This window comes from Ailuropoda melanoleuca, chromosome 7 (assembly GCF_002007445.2).
Source record: "Ailuropoda melanoleuca isolate Jingjing chromosome 7, ASM200744v2, whole genome shotgun sequence".
Taxonomy (NCBI): Eukaryota; Metazoa; Chordata; class Mammalia; order Carnivora; family Ursidae; genus Ailuropoda; species Ailuropoda melanoleuca.
Window position 1 is genome coordinate 137,629,509 of NC_048224.1, and position 21,341 is coordinate 137,650,849.

The 21,341-nt window shown below is 41.4% G+C and overlaps 1 protein-coding gene across 1 annotated transcript in view; it reads left to right on the forward strand.

Moving 5' to 3' along the window:
- MYO16 (myosin XVI) overlaps positions 1-21,341 on the forward strand; it is a 484,344-nt gene that overhangs the window by 331,108 nt on the left and 131,895 nt on the right. Inside the window, 4 exon segments of the mRNA XM_034665464.1 lie at positions 8,705-8,780; positions 13,307-13,482; positions 15,981-16,061; positions 16,336-16,541. Of these exon segments, the coding sequence (XP_034521355.1) occupies positions 8,705-8,780; positions 13,307-13,482; positions 15,981-16,061; positions 16,336-16,541 (539 nt within the window).

Genomic DNA, 21,341 nt, shown 5'->3' on the forward strand with positions numbered 1-21,341 from the left:
GAGGTTAGCTCTGGGGTGAGAATGGAACCAATATGTTGGAGAGGAAAAGAGTCTCCAAGAATCCTACCCTCTGGTCTTCTGCCCGAGGCCCCCACCGCAGCCCAGCTGGACGGCTGGGTCCGAGTACCGCGGCGCGGTCAGGGCAGGGACACTCCGGCCAGCAGACAGTGTATGTAGATGGGACAGGACATTACTAAGCAAGATGTGTGGCCGGTCCTTTTTTTTTTATTTTGTAAAGGGCATGCTTAGACTTGGATAGGTTTGATAGATGATAGATAGATTAATATTGGCTATCTCTAAGAAAAAGAATTACAAAAAGAAAAAAAAGCAGTTACAAGTAATTTTTACTTTATTGTTTTTATTGTTTTCCCAATTTTATAAATACACATGTATTGTATTTTATAAGGTGTCTGTAAAATATAAAAATATTAGAAAAAGACTTGCCCTAGCCATTTTTCTTAATTTTTTTTTCCAGATGTAGTCTTGGAACCCTGATGATGCCCTCAATCCAATGAACGTGATATTTAGTAACCTTGGCTATTAGCCACATCAGAGGCAGTTCGAAAGTCTAAGTAGATGGTATCTACCCGTGCCCATTTACTGTGTGCATACAGAGCCTGTTCCCATTCCCTTAAAATAACTTCCTGTATTGTGGGCTGTGCTGGCGAAGTCACCAGACTTTAGTGGGAACTGACCTTGGTGAACTTTACATTGAATAAATAAGAAACTGACTTCCAGAGAAGCTGATGATGTCATGCCCACAGCTAATGGTCACAGTCCATGTCCCCTAAGTGTATTTTCAGTTGGCAGGTGGAAACTAGAATAAGAACTCTTCTTTATAACCCTGGGTCCGTTTCTCCTTCTACTGCAGCAAACTTTTATTCATTTTATGTCCCCAGACTGCCAGCACTGTTTATAGCTTACACAGGGTACCCCAGCAATAATCAGGGTTGTTTGAAAAATGCTGGATTCTATTGCTACTGTCTCAGATGCAAATATTTGAAAATCCTTTCTGAACAGCTATTTAGAAATGCTAACTCTCCTATGGAGAAGGGTTGACAATGTGTATATAACGTAGTGTAGTGTCATCTTAAACTTATCAGCAGTTTTTAACTATGCCAGTATCTCCTCTCATCATTGGACTGTATCTAAAACGCCCAGGAAACACTTCTCTGCACACCCTATGGCTGGGCTCCCTCACTCGCTGCCAGCATCCTGGGGAGGACAGAGTTCACTGAGCAGCCTACGCGGCGTGCTGGTACCTGGAGCCGGGATTCACATCCTTGCACGTGCACCAGGATCAGCTGGGGAGCCAGCTAGAAATGCAGGTTCCTTGGCTCTACTCCCATAAATGATGATTAAAGAGCCGGGGGAATTCTAAAGCGTGCGCATATGTATTAAGCCCTAGAGAATGCTGTCTTGTAGGTACTCTGTGAAGCATGTTTTCAGAAACGCTGAAGGTATTAGCACACAGTGGGCGCTCATATGAGCACACATTCCACAACCTTGCATGGCCTCCTGCTGTGTGCCAGGAGCCCACAGGGGGACCGCACTGCAGGTGTAAAGAGTACATGGAGCCCAGCTGGGCGACCTCAGCACCATCCCTATCAAAGGGCAGGAAGCCAACTGCCCTTGCTGTCAACTCAGGGAGTGAAAGCCAGTGATGGTGGAGGGGGCTCTCTCACCTCTGTCTTCCGTTTCCTTGGTGATCAACCAAGCCCGAGCCTGACACCCTTCAGTGAGAAGGAGGAGGTTAGCGTTTCATAACTTTTCTTTGTGGACCTGGGAAACGAGGCAGCTTGATCAAGTGTGATTCATTGCTATGGAGAAAGCTTGATTTTACATATATAGCTAACCTAATCTATCTTTTGATTGTGTGCATTGCAGTCCTGGAATGTTACAGCAAGGACTTCCAGGAAAACAGCACCCCCTTACCCCCCAGCCCCGTCCCTGGTTCACCCACATTCCTCTTCCATGGGCCCCTAGACCGAAGCATTTGCATGGGTCTTGCTAACTGCTGAAACACAAGCAAAATGCTAAGTTTCCTTTGGGGTCTTTTCATGGAACAGACTCATTCCAAAGGAATCTTTGAATCCATAGACAGCTTCCTTAAGCATGGGAATTGGGCTGTATGCATATAAATGTCTCCATTACATGCATGAGGGACGCTGCCACTGAACGCATGAATCCTATCTTCCAGCCCTCAAGAGGAAAAAAAAGCCAAGTCTGAGGTCTAGTTATGTAAAGACAGAGGGGAAAAAGGAAAAAAGTAGTTGAAAGCATAGACTGGCCTCTCCCTTTTGCTACTTTCATGTTTTTCTCCTTTCATCCCTGAATAATAAGCCAGCAAGGACAGGCAAGGCAGGGCAGCGAGAGAGCTGACCCGAGTGACCGAGAAAGGCCTCTGCCTCCCACCTGCTTCCTGCTGCTCCCGCAGCACCTGTCCATCAGTCCTTCCTCCTCCGGGGCACGGCTGAGAGGACGGACCTTGCTTTGTTCTCCTGACAGCACAGACTCACAAAGCCAGCGTGATCTCTAGGGTACATTGACTCTCTCCTTGGTTGTTTCCCTTCCATAGAAATTTCTCCATCCATTCCGCTAGGCTTTGAGGCTCACCTTCCTTTGGATGCCCGGGAACCAGGGGCATTGGTCCCACTGAGTTTTGCGGCTTCTGTGGTTTCTTTTCTATGTGGTCATGGCCCCCTCTGCCTCCTAGAGGCCGCTGCCGTGGGTGAGGTCCCGAGGATGCCAAGGCGGAGACGGCAGCGAGCTTCAGGTGCTTACCCCTCCTGGGAGACTCGCTCGGTCTGGCAGCGGTCCCTTCACCGAGTGACACGGGATTCTGACCGATGAGGTTACAGCTACAGGATGGGCGGTCCTCGTGGCAGCCTCAGCACAGGACCTAGAGGACATCGCGGGTCCTTCTCAGGTCGATGCTGTAAAAAGTTCTGGAGCAGGTCAGAGAAGAAGGTAGAGGCGAGCATTAGAAGCAGGTTTGAGCTGTTGACTAGAAAACCAGGTGCTGTGTGGAGCCGAGTGCTAACCACCTTCTTCACGGATGTTCAAAATCCCCTTGAGAGGCAGGCAGACAGACAGACAGAGGGGGAGGGAGACACAGAGAGGCTGACGTGACCTTCCGTGTTCTGAAGACGAGAAGGCACAGTATGTTGACGTGTTTACCGCCAGGCGCCGGGACTCTTTGGGAGCTGGAGCCTGGAAGGTGTGCCACCCTGCCCGCTGCTGCTTCCCCCTGCAGCTTCGGGGCCCGGAGCGCTGGGCCTGCCGAGCAGACTCGGCCTTGGCACCCGGAGGAGCTGGGAGGTTTGCTGAAATGGGAAAGGCCGGATGGATGCCAAGGGGGTGACTGGGCCGCAGAGTGGCCGGAAGTGAGGAGGAAGGTAGAGTGGAAACGTGCCCCACGTGGAAGAATCGTGTGGACATCGTTCTGAAGGTGAAGATTCATCGGGGATCCGATGAGAGTGCTCATTGACTTAGTGCTTTTCCATTCCATCTTTTTCTCAAAATTTAACTTCATGTTCTTGCATTCTTTTCTGGATAAAAGAGTAAATGTATGTTATTTTAGTCTAGATTATACTTTTTTTTAGCTGTGGCCACCTCGTTTTCTATCATTTTTTTTAAATGCAAAAACAAACACAACCTTTTAGTTACACTTATTAAAATACAGCTTTCCTCTTAGGGTGTGCAGTTTTGAAATGGATGGGCCTCCTTCAGATTTTTGTGCTAAGCTTCTGAATTTGTATCATACCCCCACCTCCCCACTGCAGAGGATGTCAGAGGAGGCCTAGTGGGGGGCTGGGGCTTTAGCCACCCCCAGAGGTAACCCGGCCACAGCTGTCCTCTCCCCACATCCCCTCAGTGGCGGCCGTGCAGGAAGCAGTGAAGACACATGCCAGCCCCTTCCACCCGCTCACCGCGCAGCCGGGGAGATATGACGGGGAGCGCGGGAGACCAGAGCACCTCTCTGTCCAGCAGTGATGAGAGTGCTCTCTTCTACCTGAGAGGTGGTGGAGTGGGGAGTCTGGCTTTTCCCACGTGGCAACCACAAGGCTGTGCCTCCCTTCCCCTCGGAGTGGCATCAGAGGAAGCCAGCTGAAACAGAAGTTGGAGCTGGAGACGTTGACACCCTGCTCTGGGCACGTGACCGGACATGTGTAAGGATCTCCACAGGATATGGTAGAACTCCACAGCACCGCTAGCCAACAGGACCTACTCACTTACAGAACACTTAGCCCAATGGAAGCAGAATGTGCATGCTTCTTACGTCCCAGCAGAACATGTATCAAGAAAGACCACATGCTGAGCCGTATATCAAAACTAAAAGAAGTTCAGAGAGATTGGAATTGTAGACAGTGGGCTTACCTCCACAATGCAGCCAAACTAAAAATCAATACCGGAAAGATAGCAGGCAGATTCCAAATACTTGGAAACTAAACAGTGCCCCTCTGTCTAATCTATGGATCAAAAAGGGAGCGTCAAGGTAATTAAAAAGATATGTTGAACTGAATGAAAATGAAAACACTACATATTGAATTTGTGAGACACAGTTAAAGCAATGCGGAGAGAAAAATGTGTATCGCTAAATGCATATGTTAGAGAAGGGGAAAGTCTCAGTCGATGATCTAAGGTCCACCCTCAAGAACCTAGAAAAAGGAGAGTAAAATAAAACCAAAGCAAGCAAACAGAAGGCAGTAACAAGAACAGAAATCAATGAAGTTGAAAAAAGTAGAGAAAATCAATGAAACAAAGGGCTGGGTGTTTGAAGATAACCAAAAAAATGACAAACCTGTAGAAAGAATAACAAAAAAGAGAAAAGACACAAACTGAAGTCTATCAGGAATAAAACAGGGAGTTTCGCCACAGACCCTGCAGACACCAAAGAGATGGAGAGGAAGAATATAATCAACGGTCCCAAACAACAACTTAGATGAAATGGCCCAACTCCTCAAAAAACACAAACTACCTCCATTTACCCAATGAAATACATCACTGAATATCACTGTAACCATCAAGGAAATGAATTTATAATTTAAATCTCTCCAAAAGGAAAGTTCCAGTCCCCAGTGGTTTCGCTGGAGAATTCTACCAAATGTTTAAAGGAAAATTAACATTAAACTTACAAAATCTTATCTAGAAAATAGAAGGTAGAACACTTCTTGATTCATCTTATGAGGCTAATATTACCCAGTATGAAAACCAGACACAGTAAACACACACACACACACACACACACACACACAACTGAAGATCAGTAAGCCTCATGAGTGATAATGCAAGAAGACTTTTAATATTAGCAACTATAATTTCACAATATGTAAAAAGAATTATCCACCATGAATAATTTGTTGTTGTTTTCTGGAGATGCAAAGCTGGTATGATATTTGAAAATCAGTCAGAATTAATCCACCATGTTAACAGGCTAAACAAGAAAAAAATCACATGATCATATCAATTGATGTGGAAAAAGCATTTGATAACTCAACATTCACTCATGATAAAAACACTCAGAAAAATAGGGTTAGAGGAGACATCCTCAATTTGACAAAGAGCATCTACAAAAATCCTACAGTTAACGTAATATTTAATGGTGAAAGGCTGTGTTTTGCTCATAAGATCAGAAAGAAGGCAAGGTTGTCTATTCTCACCATTGTTATTAAACATAATGCTGGGAGTTCTAGCAAGTGAAGCAAATTTCATAAGTGAAGTAAAACGCAGATATATTGAAAAGGAAGAAACAAATCAGTCCTTTTGGAGATGACGCGATTATCTATGTGTAAAATCCCAAGGAATCTACTAAAAAAAAAAAAAAGGGAAAGGAAAAAAGGCCTCATAGAACTATTATGTGAGTTCAGCAAGGTCATAGGATACAATATAAATGTAAAATAATCAACTGTATTTCTATATACTAGTAAAGGGCACCAAAATTAAAAATACAATAACATTTACAATTGCTCATAAAAAACGCGGATGGGTATAAAACTAACAAAACATACAGAGGATCTGTATGCTGAAACCGGCAAAACCATGACGACAGCAAGCAGAGAGCTGCATAGGAGACACAGCACGTTCATGGGTTAGAACACAGCCTGGTCAATAGTCTCACTGATGATCAGCATAGTAATACTTCTCCCCAAATTGCTACCCAGGTTTAATGCAATTCCTATCAAAATCATAGCAAAAATTTGTTTAGATATAGAGCTATTGATAGACAACATTGCTCTAAAATTTACATGGAATAGTGAATAAATTAGAATAGTTAAAACAATTTTATAAAAGATTTATTAATTTTTTTATGAGGGGTAGGGCAGAGGGAAACAGAGAATCTCAAGCAGGCTCCCCACTGAGCGTGGAGCCAGACCCAGGGCTCGATCTCACGACCCTGAGAGCATGACCTGAGCCAAAACGAAGAGTTGGATGCTTAACTTGACTGAGCCACCCAGGTGCCCAAAACAATTTTTATAAAGAAGAGTAATGTGGGACGAATTCATTTAATTTAATGTCTTCTTATAAAGCATCAGTAATCAAGACAGAGGTGAGGAGATAGTCATATAGATCCATGGAACGGAGTAAAGAGCCCAGAACCTACCAGTAGGTTCAACTGATTTCGGAGATGTGAGTGTGTCCATAACTTGGCGGCACGTGGGATCCGTGCACTCAGGTGAATGTCCTGCGTCTTCATTGCATTCATGTCAATACTCTGGTTGTGGTGTCTCTGCAGGACGATACCATTGGCGAGAAACCGGGTAAAGGGTCCACAGGATCTGTCTGTGTTATTTCTTACAACTACCAGTGAATCTGCAATGATCTCAAAATCTAAAGCTTAATTCAGAAATATTTTAAGGTGATGGTAGCAGGTTATATATAGACGTAATAAATGGACATGAGTGGATATCATTTACTTAGATTTCCAAATTGCCTTTGACAAGGCCAATATTAAACTTCATTGACTGAAAGAAATCGTCATGGTTAAAAGATCAAATCTGGAATCTGATTGTATTCTATCTTTAAAGTGAAAAAAATTACAACCTCTCACCTATGTGTTTGGTATGTGTTATGTATTCCTTGACTCCATCCTCTGAAAACTATAAACATTGACTAGCCCACCAGTAATGTGCTGTGTGTACCTTTTAGGATCCGGGGTGAGGGCGTCTCTCATTTTGATTTTCCCCTCAAGAATGCAAGGACTTTTTGAGGAAATACTTCATCCAGATTTGGGACCAGGAAAAAAATATTCTTTGGAACCTTGTGCTAACATTCCCTGATGCCAATTTTATGTATCACGTTCTGTCATTTGCATTATTATATTGCGATGATACAATAACCATTGTGGGCAGTGTCTCAAACTTGTGTTGAGCTGTGAACCCAAATCCTGTGGGTACTGTGGTCATCCCTATCTTATGAGTAAGTTGAAGCGCTCAGACTTGGAGCACCCTTCAGACTATCATTTAACACGTGAGAGAGAGCTCTAGTAATTCGTGCATTATCACGAAAATAATTAAGCTCGCGTGCTTCAAGATTTGTTAATTTGATACAAAGTAGAAACTTGTGCTAAACTCCATGCTTCCTACAAGCATCACACTGCCCAGTTGAGCATTTGCACATGGATGTGCATGTGAGATGCTGTTTCCTAGGTGACTTGAGCAACTGGAGGCTTCTGCTGGCCTTGAGTTTCCATGGGAGACCTTTAGCTTTTTCTCCATGTAGCCCGGTACAGGTGCCCTTCATGAGAACTTTCCAAAGCACGGTCCAAAAAGCACAAGATCCAAAGCATGATCTCATGATAATGAAAGACTCATCAGCACAATTTTTAATAAAATGGACAGCACAATGTTGCGCTGTGTTTGGTCATGATACACGAAAACCTTTTTGTTCATTGCACCGAATACTTATGAACTGTGCCCAATGGACAGGCGTTCTGCTAGTTGCTGGAGGGAGAGAGAGCTGAACTCTATGTAGTCCCTGCACTCAAGGTATGGCAGGAGTTTTACTGTGGGATTAGGAATGGCCATTACAAGACGAGGCCAGAACAGGGGCAAAGACAGACAAGGAATGTTTTTAGAGAAAATCAGGTAGTCCAGTTTGTGTGTGTGTGTGGTCTGTATCTATGTGTTTAATGCAGAATCATCTTTTCTTCAGATTTTATTTTTAAGTACTCTCTGCACCCATCATGGGGCTCAAACTCACAACCGCGAGATCAAGAGTCTCGTGCTCTTCCGACTGGGGCAGCCAGCCACCCCATGTGTTCTTCATTTTAAAGATTAACTGTTTAAATGATCCAAAAGGACTCTTTCAATAAAGAGGCCATTGAATTTCTCCAACTGAAAGCATGCCTCCTTCCCCAGGCATGGCGGAGTCCTCCTCCCTGGTTTAGTGAGTGTTCTGGGCAGGAGAGGGTCCTCGAGAATAAAGGGGGCTGCATGAATGTGAGTCACCACCATTTTCTCTTAAACTCACAATCAGAGGGGGGCTTGGAAAATTCAAGAAGGAGCGGTGTGCCTTGTGTGATGTGCAGAAAGGGAGCTCCCAGATGGGAGCTTTGAACTGGCATGTAACATGAACTCGAAGCCCCGAAACGCCTCTCCAGTGAATAATTGAAAACTTCCTCTGAGTCAGATTATTCTTTAAAGGAAATTATTTTTGTGCCATGTTTAAACATTAGTAACCATGCCATTTTCTTTTATTATAGGTAATGTATGAAATTGTTGGAGCAATTGAAAAAAATAAAGACACCCTCTCACAGAATCTTCTGTTTGTAATGAAAAGTAAGTTTTTCCCCCCTATGGTTAAAATGCCACACATTCCTTCTTTCTCCATCTCCAAACATTGTCCTCTGTAATATGCCAGCAGCGACAGGGGAATTGAAATATCTTTTACATTCTGAAGCCTGGAATCATAAAGAATGGATCTTGCCATGCTGTACAGTGGCTACAATTTAATTTGGAGTCGAGGAGAAGCCATAATTTAACTAAGCTTTTAACAGATAGAAATATAAAATACCTTTACCACTCCAGTAGTATGAATATAAAAAAGCTCTTTTGTGAAGACTAATGAAGATTAATACAGCTTCCAAAATTATTTAGGCCACAGCAGGGTGAATTTCATTACTGAAGATGAAGTCTGGAACATACCTAAGAGTGGTATTTTATTCTTATGTACTTTCGTTATAAAGAATCAATGCCCACGAAGGAGAGGGAGTGTACAAATTTATATGTACACGCACACGTGCATATGAGTATATATCAGTTTATAGGCTGCATCTACGTAGTGAATCTTAGCCCTTTATGCACCTGTACCTATTTCTGGACAACAGGTAACTATATATCGCACTTATAGAAGGTGCATTTGTATGTATCAGCATGTGCACTTCTGCCTACTCTAGTTATGATCTCTCGATCGCAATTCTGTAGCCCTTGGTTCTCATTTTCCTAACAACCTTTTCAGTGAATTAAAATGTATCATCTTTTGTGCTTTAAGTTGCTCGACATGAGCTGGGTCATTTATCTTTCCTGGGAAAAGAAGCCTAGGATAGCCTTTCATGAGATAGTTGGACGCCTCGGTCTGGAAATAAGACATCTATATCACCGCTGGCTTGAGGAACGCATTTACCTTGATCAAGCAGTGCAGATGCAATGGATTGTTTTTTCACGGGGAATTACTCGGCCTGTCTCTCAGAACTTAGGGTGATTGAGTTCTCTTAACACAGAGACTAGTGGGACGAGCATGGGATTGGAACAATATCATGTGGAAGAAAAGAACTGAGATAATTGATCATATTGATTATCATTGGAAATATCTTCCTTTTCGTTTTCAATTATTTGAGCTTCCATTTGTAATGTACTACCGTCTAAGTCATATCTTTTTTGAAGATCTGATATATAGCATGGTTTTAAAGTTGGTGCAATGTCTTTTTCTTTATTTTTGTGTTTCAGGTGATAGAATAGATATTTAGAAAGAGAATGTGATGGCTAGTGATACTGAGATTCTCCTTATCTTAACAGAGTCCCTATATTTTAAAGTCATTCTTTTGTATATACTTGCTATTAAGTTCTAGGAGAACACAAGTAAGTCTTGTTTCATTCTAAATACTTTTGGCCTCTGAGCAAGTGGACAAAATTTGCAGTACATTGTTATATGCTTATACAGGAAGTGGCAGGTGTTTTCTATAAAGGACCAGAGAATAAACACTTTAGGCTTTGCAAGCCATAAGGACTCTGTAGCAACTTCTCAACTCTGCTGTTATAATGAGAGAGCAGGTGTAGACAATACAAATGGGCATGTCTATGTTCCAATAAAACTTTATTTAGAGAAACAAGCAGTGGGCCTGATTTGACCCACAGGCCATAGTTGCTCACCCATTCTGTCATATAAGGAAAAGATGCATGGTTGTGATAGTATTTTATGAATTTGTGAAATGTTTTGATGCTGTAAATAGTTGTTAAAAGCAAGTGTAATTGATAGACAATAATGCTTTTTTAAAAAAATTTCTGAGTGCCTTGCTAGGTACTTTGTTTATAGTATCTGATTGAATCTTCATATTTATCAAAAAGCTCCCAGTTGAAGAAGGTGGTAGGGTCTGTTATAGGATCTGAACAAACATCCCTTTGTCCGTGAGACACCTGACCAAATGGAGGCAGGTAGCTTGGAGACACAGCTCATGCAGAAATGCAGTGAGCGCTCTCATCTGAGCCTGGATGTGAAATAAAGTCTGCTTGGCTCAGAAAGAGGCAAAAGAGGGGCACCTGGGTGGCACAGCGGTTAAGTTTCTGCCTTCAGCTCAGGGCGTGATCCCGGCGTTACAGGATCGAGCCCCACATCAGGCTCCTCCGCTATGAGCCTGCTTCTTCCTCTCCCACTCCCCCTGCTTGTGTTCCCTCTCTCGCTGGCTGTCTCTATCTCTGTCGAATAAATAAATAAAATCTTTAAAAAAAAAAAAAAAAGAAAGAGGCAAAAGAGTCAAAATCCAGAGCACTTAATACTCTGGATTTTGACAATTTAAGATTTACCGTCGATAATGTTAACAGCTCTTGAGTCTATTGTCTCCAAATGCCTCTGCATACCTGCTCATAAACCATGCACCTAAGTTAGCTTATCCTGCTATGCTGGCAGGAAGGCACTCGATGCAATGTTTACAGAGCCCCTGTGGGGGACGCTTAACATAAACATAACCGTTTATGTTGAAATGATTTCAAGTTTAAAGTTACAAAATTAGTACCAAGAACTCCTATATGCCCTTTTCCAGATTCATTTCCTCATTTCCCTTCTTTTACTCTATCTTCTCCCTCCCACCCACCGTCTTCCACTCCTCACCATCCTCCCCTCTGTGTGCACGTGTGTCTGTGTGTGCACGTGTGCACGTGTGCATATATGTGTACGTGTGTGTGTACATGAATCTTTATTTTCTGAACCATTTGAGAACAAGTCACAGGCATCTTTGTGCTGAAACACTTCGGTATATATCCTAAGATAAAGGACATTAGCTTACAAAACATCAGCCAACTGCCAGAGTATTGAGCATTGAACATCGAGACCCGAATTCTGTCCCTTTGCCCCTCACTCCAGCAATGTGTTTTGTCATGGTTTCCCCCCAATTCAACGTCAGTCTTTGCATTTAGTTGTCATTGCTCTTCAGTCTTCTTTAATTTGGGACATTTTCTCTGCTTATCTTTTTCTTTCATGACTGACATTTTAAAACCTCAAGGCCAGTTATGTTGAAGGCTGTCCCTCAGTCTGGGTTTATTTGCTGTTTGCTCACATTGGTGCCCACGTGCCCCTTCTCGGCGGGAATCCCGCAGGGGAGCTGGAGGGACCTCACCCATCACCTTCAGAGGACGCACTGATTGTTCAAAACACCACTGGTGACATAGCCTTGTTAAGATGACACCCTTCAGGCTTCCATAATGGAAAGCTGCTCTTTTGCTGTGTCATTGATAAGCAGTCTGTAAGGAAGGTGAGGCAAGTAACTGTTCTCTTCCACATCAGACTTTCACCTGCTGGCTCGCGTACGTGCATGATTCTCACGTGAATCACCCATTTCTCTGATGGTTCCAAATGGTGATTTTCTACCCCTCGTTTTTCCATCAATTGTGACATTCAAATGTAAGAACCCCCCTTTCTCATTAATTAACTAAATTATTATCAGGATGGGCTCATAGATTTTTATTTTATCTAATGAATCACGATCTATTACTATCATTATTTTAATGCTAACATTACTCAAGGTATGGCCAGTGAGAACCCCTTCAAACCAGCTCCTACATTCTTTTTAGGTTCTCGTGATCTTGTTCAGCACTTCCTTATATTCCAGCCTTCCAGAATGTTCCAGGATAATCTGCTGTGCCTCCAAATCAGCTCTGTGCCCAAGAAGCCTAGCTTTATTTTAGAGAAGAATGGTATTAAGAAACACTGAGGTCTGGGGCGTTGACGAGCTCATTTCTACTGGGTTGTCCTTGCTTTGTTACTAAATATGTTAGTTAGTCTGAGCGAGCAAAATCATCTGGGTGTGGAAAAGCTAGAAAAACGGCTTTGCTGCTGGATAGTGCTACCGAGCTGATGGGTCCGCATGATCCTAAATGACATGCACATGACTTCACATTTTAATCCTGTATGATCCTCAGAGTAGGTATGTCATGGTCATTTTGTAGAAATGGAAACTAAAGTGTGAGGATAGTGTGCATACAAATGTAGGTAACATGAGAAAGGCGTCTTATAGAGCCCTAACCACCATATACTGTTTTCACTATGCTCTTCTAATTTGTAACCAAAATTTAGTAGAATTTGTATAACCTAACATGTAATATACGTCGGCTTTTTACCTTTGTAGCTGAACCATTTCCCCTAACAACTGGTACAAGCAAATGAGACAGGGTCCCCCGCAGGTGTTTACACACGACCCGGAGACGGGTTAGATCCTGGGACATGTGTTTCTGGGGTGGAAAGTTGCTGGTGGAAACCACAGGTCTTCACGACTTGGCCAAGCAGGGAGATATGGTTCCCGTGGCTAGGAGAGTAGCAAGTGCTACTCAGAGAGCCAAGGGCCAGTGCTGAGGGTGGAGGACAGGGGACACAGGATTTGGACTCCTGGCCAAGGACAGAGAAGGTCGGAATTCATCCAGTGGTAAGATTAATGGTGGAAAAAATAGAATAGGGGCAAAGGGAAAGATGGACCTCTCACTTAGTCTTGCACTGAGGACATCTAGTGCTCTATGGCCCTGGAATGAGGAGTGTGTTTAAAGCTTGTGTACATAACGGTTTGAACGCCACTCACAATATCCTTTTATTTCTTTCCTAGCTAGTGAAAATGTCGTGATCCATCATTTGTTCCAGTCGAAACTGTCACAGACAGGATCCCTCGTGTCTTCCTATCCTTCTTTTAAGTTCAGAGGCCAGAAATCCAGCCTGCTCAGTAAGAAAACGGCAGCTTCTGCGATTATTGGAGAAAACAGGAATTATCTAGAACTCAGTAAGGTAGGAGTTTCTCTGATTCTTGTTTGGTTGCTCTTACATCTGCGTCTTAGTACATTTACGTACTTTTTTTTTTTTAAGGAGCAATTCTGAAAACTGATGGAAACAAATTGATGTTTTAATTTAAAAAATTAACGAAAAGGACGCTGCCTGAAGTATAACCATAAGAGAGAGGGGACAGTAGAGGAGCGTCCCGTAGAGTGAAAATTCGATAGCAGATAGGGCATGAGTAATTTTATTGGTTGTCTCTGCAACATCCTATTTGTGCCTTGTCTCAGTCACTGTCCTTTTGATGAATGGGAAGTAACTTCAGGGAGAGTAACCTTCCAGGGAATAAACTTAGCTCCCTTATTCTGTTGACATTAATCACTTCAGAGGTTTTAGGTCTCTAAACAATAAATTGTAGTTTCTCTTATAGACGTTGTGTATTTTTCTGGGGCTGGAACTATTTTTTATTGGCTAGTTTGTAGATTTAAAGCTTACTTTTGTATCGTACAAGTTTTTAATGTGTACTTGTCCTACACAAGTGTGGTTATATGTATAACATAAAGGTTCTATTTGAAGAACAGCTACAAATTCAGTGAGTTGTCTCAAACTGATAGGAAATAGGTATAAAATGTGTTAACTTTAAGGATTCAGTGGCTGATTGTAGCCTGGTTTGCTCTGTCTGCCTCTACCAAAACTATAGAGATGAGAAATATGTTTGGGAAGTTGTCCAGGACAATCAATTTTAGAAATTCAGTTGTTGTAGCTTGTTGGAATGCATTTTAGCTTACCAATTAAAATAAAAGCATAATTAAAATCAGCTCTATTTTGGAAGAGTGGCAAGATGTATATAACATATTAGGAATGAGTGAGAGAGAGAGAGAGAGCGTGTGTGTGTGTGTGTGTGTGTGTGTGTGTGTGTGTGTGTGTTTAGCCAGTGGACCCTACAATTAGGGATCCTTTGATGTAGTCATTCCTGCACTGTCTGATCACAGAAATTCAATCTCACTGCATACAAAATGGCATTTTTTGCATAAAAAAAAGACAAAGGCTTACCCTTTGTAATGAAGATCTCTACTCCTGAGGGATTCACTGAACCTTCTGGCCCTTCCTTTCTCAATCATCCTGGAAATCAAGAGCAAGAAATCACCACACACCTCTAAACTGTAATTTTTAACCTTAATTATTAAACATTACCAGGCATAGATGCCATTAGTCTTTTCCCTAAAGGACTGCAAAAGGAAGATAATTCACAGTAGCTCCTCCACCCAGAAAGGGAAATTGAATGTTCAATTTCAAGGGATGGAGATTTATTTATTACGATTATTCCTTAAGTGTTTCATTCCTCACTTCCGTTCAAACTGCCCGCATCCCTGCACGTCCACCTGTGACCGGCAGGATGGCCTTCTACCCACCCTTTAACTGAGATTCACACTTGGCTCTGCTTTCGAAGAAAACCAGTTGATCTTGGACCAATCGCTTCGTTTTACATTCCCTTGTCAGTTACAATTGATCATTTCAGCTTGACAGTTCATGTTAATGGAAGGAAATGAGCGGCTGCCATGATAGCAGTAGTACCGTATTGACAAGAACGTTTCATCAGATATTTTCTTCTATCAAGACCTCTTTATTGTAACATAAATGATTTTGGATCAATAGATATGTTGGTCTAAGTCTGTGTGATTTTGCAATAGTACATTAGTGACTGGGGTTCCTTTTAACCCCTGGTGGGATTTAATTAATTACCTTCTGCCCTTTCTTTCTTTCCCCATTGACTTCATTTCCACTGACTTCTTTTATCTCCATTATCACTTAATCTTTGCTACGTATGAATTTTTTTTCTTTTAAGAGCTGTATATAATGACTTATCGAAGAAAACACAGACTGTTCCCATTTTTCAGACAGGTAATTTACTAACTTCTTTTAGTAGTTAAAAAAAAAAAAAAGAAGAGGAAGGGAATGAAAAAAAACCGGGAGAAATTGATTGTGGTTAAACTTAAGGGAATAAACCATTGATTGTTAGAGCATCAAATCTTTGTAACATAGAGGAGTATCCGTTTGCCTGGCAGTAAGCTACCACTTCCTGACAAACACGCGCAATATGGCGACACAAACAGGCCCCAGCGTGGGCTTGTTGTTCCGCTAAGCCAGTCAGGCTCTTATTCTCAAAATCCAAACAGATGCAGGATGGCAACTTCTGTGCACTTGACAGGTTGGCATTAATGGTATTATTTAACAAGTAGTTGCCCGTTTCCCCAATTTATAGTACCAATCGCTGAAAATCATTTAGTGCTGATTGTTACAGTCGGCTCTGAATCTGTGTCATTCTGTGAGTGAATTTACATGGATGGGAGGGTGGTTTTTTTTCCTTATCTGTGGAATTTAGGAAAATACTACTAAAATCACTATGTTGTACACCTGAAACTGATGTCAGTGATGCTTCAATTAAAAATAAATGTCTACATACTTACATAAATAAATCTGCTCGCCCTTCCTTTCTTTTATTTTCATTACAGTTATTAAAGAAGAAAGGAACTTGTACATTTCTTCAAAGACTGGAACGGGGAGGTCCGGTCACCATTGCATCACAACTCAGGGTTAGTGGATTTTTTGGTTTTCCAAAATTTAGATTTCGATTATATCAACTGTAGAGGGATATGTGTATTTTTTCCCCCATTTTTGCCCACTTGAGTACCTTCAGATAAAAGTAAGCCCTCACGTGTACGCACACACACACAGACCCACACACCACAGAGAGTTCATAATAAATAAAAGAGTTATGGATTAAAGATAAACATTTCTATTGGAAAGCTCTTTATATTTTCAGTCAGTGTCTTTGGAGAATCAGCTGTGTTTTGCTTCTCTCCTTAGAAATCTCTAACGGATATCATTGGAAAACTTCAGAAACGCACTCCGCACTTTGTTCATTGCATCAAGCCCAATAACTCAAGGCTGCCAGATACTTTTGACAATTTTTATGTGTCCGCTCAGCTACAATATATTGGAGTCCTGGACATGGTGAAGATCATCCGATATGGATTCCCTGTTCGCCTTTCCTTCTTGGATTTCCTGTTAAGGTAAATTCTGCTCTTGAACCATTATGTGCATGCTTAGTGTGGCATTCTGACAGTGTGGTAGCGAGGATCTTCTGGCTTGTTCTTTGTTTCAGGCATTGGTTTTATTGTTTATGCAGTTGACTCTTTGAGCAGTGGGGGAGGTTGGGGTGCCTACCCCCTCACGCACACTTGGAAATCCACATGTAACTTTTGATTCCTCCACAGCTTAGCTACTAATAGCCTACTGTTGACCAGGAGCCTTACTGATAACATAAACAGTGGATTAACACGTATTTTTATGTTATGTGTATTATATACTATATTCTTACAGTAGTACAGTAAGCCAGAGAAAAGAAAATGTTATTATGAAAATCATAAGGGAGAGAAAATACATTTATAGTGCTGTACTATACATATATAAAACGATCCATATAAGTGGACCCACGCAATTCAAACCTGTCTTGTTCAAGGTTTGAGTATACTCTTCTGAGTAAACAAAATACTCTTGGAAACAGTGAAATGCACTGACCAAGCTTTTTGTAAAAGTTACTAAACTTTGATACCTTAGAATCCATTTTCATGTTACTTTATGTGAGTAGATTTCCTTGGATTTAAAGATCTCTAAAATTGTTGCATAAAATGTTCACATAAAATTTTTTAAAAATTTTTTAAAAAAATTTTATTTATTTATTTGATAGAGATAGAGACAGCCAGCGAGAGAGGGAACACAAGCAGGGGGAGTGGGAGAGGAAAGCAGGCTCATGGCGGAGGAGCCTGATTTGGGGCTCGATCCCATAACGCCGGGATCACACCCTGAGCCGAAGGCAGACGCTTAACCGCTGTGCCACCCAGGCGCCCCTACATAAAATTTTTTATTTAAAAGAACATAGGGGCACCTGACTGGCTCAGTCAGTAGAACATCTGACTCTTGATTTCAGCTCAGGTCATGATCTCAGGGTTGTGAGCTCGAGTCCCATGTTGGGCTCCACACTAGGCGTGGAGCCTGCCTTAGATTCCCTGTCTCCCTCTCCTTTCCTCTTAAAAAAAAAAAAAAGATTCTCTCTCTCCCTCTCCCTCTGGCTCTTACCCCCTCAATAAATAAATAAATAAATAAATAAAAATAAAAGAACATATATATGTGATTATTTTCTCCCTTATGTCTATGAATGAAATATTTTTTTAGATCAGGGAAACTACTCTCATTGGCCAAATCCAGCCCACCTCCTATTTTTGTAAATAAAGTTTTATTGCAACACAGGCACTTGTGAAAATAATGATAATGTTTGTTCTTAGGCAATTAAAAAATAATAAGGAAGTAAACAAAAAAGAGAAAAAAAGTATTTAGTAATCCTGTATAAAAGAAGGTGAAGTTTTAAAATAATATTGATATAAAATATTATCAATATTACAAGAATAAAATCTAGAATTTATGGTTAAAACTAACAGTACAACTAGGAGGGAAAATCTATTTGACAAACCATTCATTTAAGAAAAGAGATGGAACACTCGGTTGACCAGAAGTCCCACCTGAGCCACTAACGTGGGGAAGCTGCTACCTGAAAACAAGGTATTTGAATTGCCCTGTTCCCCCAGCAGAGGGTGGTGAGCGTGACTCTGTGTGTGCAGATGTGTGTATATGTTACATAACACAATGATTAGAAGATGATTTTTACCTTTGTTTTTTAGTATTTTTTTCCAAGCCTCCTTTGACATACGTGCTCAACCAGGACTTATCTCTAGTAAAACAGTATATGAGATGATTTCTTTTAAAATTAAGTCCAGCATTTCACATATACGCATCTCTTGCTCTACCATGACCTCTAGGCAGGGACTGTGTCTTACTCAGTAACAATGCCTGTGCATTTAAGTATTTAATCAGTGCTTTTAGAATGCACCTGGCCTTGCAGATTAATCGTCATTCAATGTAAAGCAATATTTCTACATAACAGAGCCCATAGCCCTGGTTTGTTTAAAAGAGTAGTGGGGATGGGAAATGATACTTTTTGGTGAATCTTTTTATTTCTTTCACCAGCCCCTTACTTAAAAGGAGGTATGATTTCTACTTATCCTTATTTGCAGTGGCATATCAATAGAGATGGAATTATTAATTTATCTCAGTGAAAATTTGCCACCATCTTTTTTTTTCCTAAGTAGGCTCCATGCCCATAGTGGAGCTTGAACTCACCCCCCTGAGATTAAGACCTGAGCTGAAATCAAGAGTCAGAGGCTTAACTGACTGAGCCACCCAGGCATCTTGCCACCATCTTCCTTAAATGAAGGATGCCAGTCTGGGCTATTGTCACAAAAAACACTGATCTGTAGAGAGATGATCAGTTTCTATAAAACTTGAATAAAACATAATCCACATAGTGTCATATCAGGAAATAACGTCATTTTTGTATTTGAGTACAGCTGACACACCGTGTCACCTGAGTTTCAGGTGTACAAGGCGATGCTGCTATAATTTAATATTCATTTAGAAAGCTCATCAGAACTTTGACATCCCCCCCAGGTGATCAAGCATCATTATATAAGCAAAGATTAGAGGTGCAATTCAACAGAAAGTTTTCCTTGCCAAAATCAGATAACAGAATGTATTGTTCCTATGTAAAATATTTATTTTCTCTTCCTATCACCTTGTCTCAATTGTTAGAGAATAAAACCCTTTGAAAACAAATTACTTTGTTTCCTACGCAAAAAGGAATATGTTTGCCACCAGCGTATCGGACAGGGAAGAAAAAGATGTCCCGTTTTGAAGGAAGCACCGACTTATTTGAACGGCGTTTATTGTTCCTGAAATCCAGCATGACACTAAATGGGGATAATGACATTCCTGTGGGATCTGTAGGTGGATGTGATGATATTGCAAATTTGCTTTGTGGTATTTTGGCTTTAATAACTGTCGATCATTCGGAGTCCTCCTAACTGAAACCAGAGAATCGCGTTAGACTAGAGGATCCAATTTTGACGAAATGTAGAGGTGTGCTGGCAGAGTGTTTGTCTAACAGCCTCAGTAGCTTGATGATAAAGATGTAAGGTCCTGTCTCCCATGACAGGAGCCTCCACAAGGTTGGATACACAAGAAAAAGGAAGGGGGCATCGTGATACATAACTGGATTTCCTGTTGCTGTGAACTCGATCGTATGCCCCCCAAGACTCATAGGTTGAAGCTCCTCCCACTGTGACTGTTCTTGGAGATGGGGCCTATCGGAGGTAATCCGTGGGGAATGAGCTCATAAGGGTGGAGCGCCGATCCGATAGCATTAGTGTCCTTATGGGAAGAGTCATCAGAGAGCATGCTCTCTCTCTGTGCTGTGTGAGGACACATCGAGAAGGTGGCTGGCTGTCTGCAAGGCAGGAGACCTCCGTAGAAACCAATTGATCTTGGACTTCCCCGACTCCAGAACCATGAGAAAATAACCTTCTTGTTGTTAAGCTGCCCAGTCTGTGGTGTTTTGTGACGGCAGTCGAGGCTGCCTGGGATACCTGTGTTTGTAGGATGTGTTTCTCTGGTGTCATTGGGTCGCAAAGCTGGACGAATTATGTTGGGAAGTTGTTGGTGCTTGTTCTTGTTATAAAATACTCTTGTGTTAATGGAAGGAAATAGAGTTTAGGTGCACGTATCCCGTGGTTTCAAAAACTCTCTCGTCCTTTTTACCTTTATGCCCCTGTACTCAGTAGTATTTACTTGATATTCAAGATTCACTCAGGCATTCTTTCCTTTGGAAAATCTTTCACAGAATCCCAAATTGCTTTGTGTCTCTTCTCTAGGCTTCAGAAAGGGCTTGTGTAAGACACTTGTTATTTGCTCCCTAGAAATAGCCCGTTATGTNCAGGGAAACTACTCTCATTGGCCAAATCCAGCCCACCTCCTATTTTTGTAAATAAAGTTTTATTGCAACACAGGCACTTGTGAAAATAATGATAATGTTTGTTCTTAGGCAATTAAAAAATAATAAGGAAGTAAACAAAAAAGAGAAAAAAAGTATTTAGTAATCCTGTATAAAAGAAGGTGAAGTTTTAAAATAATATTGATATAAAATATTATCAATATTACAAGAATAAAATCTAGAATTTATGGTTAAAACTAACAGTACAACTAGGAGGGAAAATCTATTTGACAAACCATTCATTTAAGAAAAGAGATGGAACACTCGGTTGACCAGAAGTCCCACCTGAGCCACTAACGTGGGGAAGCTGCTACCTGAAAACAAGGTATTTGAATTGCCCTGTTCCCCCAGCAGAGGGTGGTGAGCGTGACTCTGTGTGTGCAGATGTGTGTATATGTTACATAACACAATGATTAGAAGATGATTTTTACCTTTGTTTTTTAGTATTTTTTTCCAAGCCTCCTTTGACATACGTGCTCAACCAGGACTTATCTCTAGTAAAACAGTATATGAGATGATTTCTTTTAAAATTAAGTCCAGCATTTCACATATACGCATCTCTTGCTCTACCATGACCTCTAGGCAGGGACTGTGTCTTACTCAGTAACAATGCCTGTGCATTTAAGTATTTAATCAGTGCTTTTAGAATGCACCTGGCCTTGCAGATTAATCGTCATTCAATGTAAAGCAATATTTCTACATAACAGAGCCCATAGCCCTGGTTTGTTTAAAAGAGTAGTGGGGATGGGAAATGATACTTTTTGGTGAATCTTTTTATTTCTTTCACCAGCCCCTTACTTAAAAGGAGGTATGATTTCTACTTATCCTTATTTGCAGTGGCATATCAATAGAGATGGAATTATTAATTTATCTCAGTGAAAATTTGCCACCATCTTTTTTTTTCCTAAGTAGGCTCCATGCCCATAGTGGA